The sequence below is a fragment of the Halichoerus grypus genome, chromosome X (genome assembly GCF_964656455.1).
Source record: "Halichoerus grypus chromosome X, mHalGry1.hap1.1, whole genome shotgun sequence".
Classification (NCBI taxonomy): domain Eukaryota; kingdom Metazoa; phylum Chordata; class Mammalia; order Carnivora; family Phocidae; genus Halichoerus; species Halichoerus grypus.
In genome coordinates, this window is record NC_135727.1 from 46,128,179 (window position 1) to 46,134,029 (window position 5,851).

General features: G+C 39.2%; 1 protein-coding gene across 2 annotated transcripts; it reads left to right on the forward strand.

Moving 5' to 3' along the window:
• The first annotated feature begins 229 nt into the window (after nt 1-229).
• On the forward strand, nt 230-5,168 carry TCP11X2 (t-complex 11 family, X-linked 2). 2 transcript variants are annotated; one of them, XM_036084047.2, is made up of 7 exons: nt 230-325; nt 1,417-1,607; nt 2,350-2,486; nt 2,712-2,929; nt 3,025-3,206; nt 3,951-4,114; nt 4,936-5,168. In XM_036084047.2, exons 1-7 carry the CDS (start codon nt 230-232, stop codon nt 5,166-5,168), a joined length of 1,221 nt encoding a protein of 406 aa, XP_035939940.1. The 2 variants fall into 2 exon arrangements, with proteins under 2 accessions (XP_035939940.1, XP_077920223.1); XM_078064097.1 differs by lacking the exon at nt 230-325 and having other exon boundaries at nt 1,453-1,607; nt 5,134-5,168.
• The last annotated feature ends 683 nt before the right edge of the window (nt 5,169-5,851 follow it).

Below are 5,851 nucleotides of genomic sequence, written 5' to 3' on the forward strand. Positions count from 1 at the left end.
TACCCTCCTGAGAGGATTTGGCTAACATGTTTGCATTCAACACTAAACTTAGTTTATTCACTCAAGAGCTAAATATAGCTCTTGGCCTGGCAATTTAATGATCTTTCATGATCCTAAATGCTATTTGGGATTTAGGAAATTATGATCCTAATTATGATCAGTTCTCTGGGTAAAGAGCAATTTGCTCATTTAACATTTTTACAGTTTGGAAGGCAGATTCATGGAGACAATGTACAATGCTTTTTGGGACCATCTGAAAGAGCAGCTATTGAGTACTCCCCCTGACTTCACTTGTGCTCTTGAACTTTTAAAAGAAGTTAAGGAGGTGAGTAACCAACCTCCCATTTGTGGATGTTAAGTTCCTGGGCATACCAAATCTTTGGATTGTTGATGGCTATCAATATCCTAAATTGCATATTGCCTCTCTGAACATGGTTCATTACTTAAATAGACCATCTAGAAAAGCTTTTTTTTTTTTTTGCATGATATGAAGCTTGAAGGTTGGCATCTTGCTATAATGGCACAGTATGTCGTTCAATTAAAAAGATTTTCACTGAACCCTCACTATGTTTTGTTTTTCAGAAACATATATGTGAATAAAAGAGCTCTTGCCCACAAGGAACTTATACTTTTGAGTCAAAAGGCTATTTCAAGTGACCCTTAATGGTTCCTTTGCTTATTTTATCTTTGACCTTTGAAGTAAAATAATCTAAAAATGTCTTTATTCCTTTTTTTATTATGTTATGTTAATCATCATACATTACATCATTAGTTTTTGATGTAGTGTTCCATGATTCATTGTTTGCATATAACACCCAGTGCTCCATGCAGTACGTGCTCTCTTTAATACCCATCACCAGGCTAACCCATCCCCCCACCCCTTCCCCTCTAGAACCCTCAGTTTGTTTCTCAGAGTCCATAGTCTCTCATGGTTCGTCTCCCTCTCTGATTCCCCCCCTTCATTTTTCCCTTCCTGCTATCTTCTTCTTTTTTTTTTTTTAACATCTCAGGAAACAAACTGAGGGTTGGTAAAAATGTCTTTATTTCTTATTAAGAGTGCTTCAATCATCTTGTGGTGGTGTGTATTTTATATATTTTATATCCTGCACTTATTTTTATCACACTCTTATTTTTATTCATATTTTAATATCCTTATGATCAGGATATTATATGACACTACTGTTATTACTGATACCAGTGAAGCCTTGAACTATAATTGGCCCCTAAACAGAAAGAAATAATATTCTTCTATAAGAAATTTAGAGACCTATTTTCAAGACTTCCAAAAGACATAGGCTAGGATGTCTTTGTTTTAAGAAGGTTGTTCATTGGAGAGTGTTTGGGTTTCTAAACAATTTGGCTCCATTGATTTTCTTTTCTGGGCAGATCTTGTTATCACTGCTATTACCACACTAGAACCGCCTAAGAAATGAGATTGAAGAAGCTCTGGACATGGATCTCCTTAAGCAGGAAGCAGAACATGGGGCCCTGGATGTCCCTCATCTCTCTAACTACATTCTCAATTTGATGACCCTGCTATGTGCACCAGTCCGTGATGAAGCAGTGCAGAAACTAGAAAGCATGACAGATCCTGTGCAGTTACTAAAGTAAGAAACTAAATGTACTGTCCCTGAAATCTGCCTTAGACAACTATGCCAGAAAACTCTGGCCCTGATACTGTGTTAAAGCTCCTGCCTTGTCTAGCTCTTCTATACTGAAGAATTGACTAATACCTTTTATTTTCCTCCCTAAACTATTGGCTTTTATTTTCCAAGGATAGTCTCCCAAGGCCTTTTTGGTGATCTTTAGATCATTTGTACCCCTTATAAAAAATGATGCTAAGACAGAGTACAATAATTCTTTCTTCTAGAGATTTCAAATAGCCCTTTCTCAGATGTTTTCCTATGTATCCTAACTTACACCCCATGAGGGGACAAAAATGAAGATTATCCCTGCTTCACAGCTAGGAGAATCAAGACCGAGAAAGGTAAACTGATATGCCCAATGAGTTAGAAATTCAATCACCATCATTCCAACTCCTCACAGATAGTTGTTAGGTCATTTTCCTTCCACTGAATACTCTTTCTGAGAAGATAGTGGCTATGTTGGAAAGAGTTCTAGATTGGTAACTAAAAGGACAGAAGACATCCTTACCTCTGACAACAACTCACTCTGTGGCCTTGAGTCCCTAACTGCAGTGTTTTTATTTGTAAATTAAAGTTGAATTGTTGTTTTTAAGGCCCACTGTAATTCTAAAATGCTGTGATTTTAAGACTCCTTGCTTGAGTTCCACCCCTCCACACTAGATTTCCTTTCATAGTGTAAATATTTTATTTCTCCTTATGACAGGGGTAACTTCCATGTTCTGGGACTGATGAAAATGGACATGGTGAACTATACTACCCAGAGCCTTCGACCCTACCTGCAGGAACATTCTGTCCAGTATGAACAAGCTAAATTCCAGGAACTCCTTGACAAGCAGCCCGGTATGTTTAAAATTTAAGTGCAGGAGAGGGAGATTCGACCTTGGGTTTGCCTTCTTACAGTTACAAAATATTTTCTAATTTTTGAATAAAAGTTTATTTTCTGGGTAAAGGGTAGGGAAAAATATTTCTATAAGACAGAAGGTCCTACAAAATAATATTTATTGACCAAGAGTATATCTTAAAACTTTAGCCTTTAACCCTCATATATTCCCTTTTATGTCATAGGTCTCCTTGATTGCACCACAAAATGGCTAACCAAAGCAGCAACAGACCTCACTACACAATCTCCAAGTTTTCTTGGCTCTCCCAGCTCTTCCAGCTTGGCCTGTTCACCTCCAAATTGGGCAGCTAACAACTCAGAGCTCCCCAATCCCACAATGGTGCTATACCAGGGTTACCTGAACCTTCTTCTCTGGGATCCTGACAATGACAAGTTCCCTGAGGTAGGAATGTGTGTTAGAGCATTGCCCTTTTGTTTTGTATTTAACATCTCTACTAGAACCCTCCTCTCCTGACCCAGTCTTCCCTGTTTCAAAAGACTGTGCTGATGGACAGAATCCGGCTACAGGAGATGGAGTCCCAGTTGCACCAGTTAACCATCCTGGCCTCAGTCTTGCTAGTAGCCAGAAGTTTCTCTGGTAATGTTTTATTCAACTCACCTGAATTTGTGGATAAACTGAAATGCATAACCAACGCCCTGATAGAGGAATTTAACTCTGGGTAAGCTTCATAGACAGATCTTTTTTAGAGTTGAAAATAGTATGTGGTTTGGGGGACATAGGCAGATAATATAATTATTGCTTATGTGTCATCACAAACCATAAAAAAGACCTTGGGAACCACCTGCAAAGATTGTTGGTGTCTTGATAAATTATATTGAGGCTTGGGATAGAGAAAAATTAAACTTGTTCCCAAGAGGAGAGTGTGGAGGCTAGTTTGCTACAAAGGATTCATTCTTGTGTTTTCTAAAAATGAGTCATATATTTGAATGGGTGACACTGGATTTGTGTATGTATATCCAGAAGTTTATCAGTTGATCATTAATACTGATTGATCATCACTGCATGTCGGGCACCACAACCAAAATAAAAAGAAGAATTAGAAGTTTAGGTCTCTTAACATATTTATAATTTAACTGGTGAAATAGGAAAAACACAACTATGGAAAATCCCCAAGAAAATCTTAAAACAAGATTTAAATAAAATTTATGGAACTAAAGAATATGAGTGGGTCCATTGATACCCTTGTCCAATTTATCTTGTTTTTTTTTTTTTTGAAGTCTAAGATAGTACTATATGTATGAATTTGTTGTCACCTTGAGGGTAACAATGAAGGTTTTTAATCTGTACATGGGGTACTGCTGTCTACTAGTGGTGGGGGCTTGGAGTGGACTGGTCTTCTGTTAGGGGCTCTCTGGGCTTTGACCCTATGCCAGGGCTATTCTGCTTTCTGTCCATTACCTAGGCCTCAAGAGACTATGGTGAGTGTGAGTGAACAAGTGTCCCAGAAAATCCATCAAGGACTCAAAGATATGGACCTTACTGTCCTGAGTGGTGAAAACACAGCATCTCTTATAGGCCAACTCCAGAATATCGCCAAGAAGGAGAACTGTGTTCATAACATCATTGGTAAGAGTCCCATAGTAGTGTTAAGGAGGGGTGTCAAGAATGTGGAGGATGAGGAGGTAGACTCAACCTTGGAAGCGAGTTACTGAACCATTTAAAAATGGAAAAGCATGATCATTGGGAAAGTCTTTTGGCTTTAGTTTTTTCATCTATAATATGCAGGGTTGAAATAGATCTCTTTCAGTTTGAAGAGTGAATGCATAGTTTTACGGTGGACCTGCCATTAAGATATGTAACTTGCAGGTGTGAAATACTGTCCCCTCAACCTTACCAAGTCATCCCCAGTAATTTTCTAGCTATAGTCCAAGATCTATGATGGGAAACCCTTTGCTTTAAAAGTTACTGCGTGGGCTTCTACTCCCCTCCAAGGGATTGATACTGACTTAGGTTGTAAGACATATTCCATGCTGGAAAGGAAGCAGTGAACTTGGCCAGCTTGCTTCTAACTTTTGCATCTTAACAGTCTGATTTGGATGTGTGGGCAGTGGTTGCAATGTATGCCCTTTTAATTTCAGATACAATATCTGGGATCCTCTTGTTAGGTCAGTACATGCCAGGAGCTCACTTAAAACCACACAATCTTATGAACAGCCAGAAATTTGCTAGCTCAACATCTTTTGATCATGCATTGTTTTTGTGAACTTGGTAGCATTCCCTCCTCCAAAATGAAGCAGACAAATCTCATTTATACAGTTTATCCAGATGAATGGGTAGGTCAGTGAATATCTTAGTTAACTTTGGTGAGCAGAGAGTACAAGGGCATTGTGAATTTCTTCTGAAACCTCTTTGATCTTTCCCTTTTCCTTGTTTTTCCTTGCTCACAGATCAGCGAATCCGCTTGTTTCTCAAATGTTGTTTGGTTCATGGCATGCAGGAGTCTCTGCAAGACTTCCCTGGAGGCCCTAGTCTCATCAAAGGGGAATTGACAGAACTAGGCTGGAAGTTTTTCAATTTGATGCATCACAATCAGCAGGTATTTAACCCCTACTATGCTGAAATCCTAAAAAATATCATCCCTCCAGCTCAGGCACAAGAAAAAGAAGTGGAGTCTGTCTGATAATGCTGGACCCCATATATGGCAACAGGGACCCAAGAGAGAGGGTTCAGCATGTTCCTGGGATGACATCACCTGTGGCCAGCAGAGTAGCTAGTCCTCTTCCTCACTACAGCCAGGACACAGAGATGCAGGGTTCAAAAAAGTAACACCAACTGGTTCAACCTCCTTTATTAATAAACTTCCAAGCTGCAAGAAAACATCGGTTCCTTCTGTGTTGCAACTGAATCTAGGTTCTGTGTCCTTATCTTCTAACTATCTGAGAGTCAGTGGACCCTCAGTTTTCCTTTCACTGACTGATCATTCTTCAGTATGCTGGTGGTTGAGAAAATATCAGGGCATCAGGTACTGACATTATTTTCTATGATAGAAAATAATTTCCTTGAGGGCTATGAAAACTCTTTGTGGAATGGAATTATCCAGAGTATGAATATAAAGGCTCTGGAAGTCAGAAATTTACTGAGCTACAGATCAAGAAAGGACATGGAACCCCATTTCCAGTGTCAAATTTCCCTATAATTTTAAAGGATGTAGCAATAGTAAGAGCCCCCCCTTCCTGTTTTGGTGTGTGGCAGAAGCAGTATGAAAACCGGGGCCTGGATGATAGTTGATATTGTCTGCTAACAAGCATTCAGTTGAGGACAGTTTTCAGCCTCCACAGGATTTACATCTCTCAAGTGATCCTG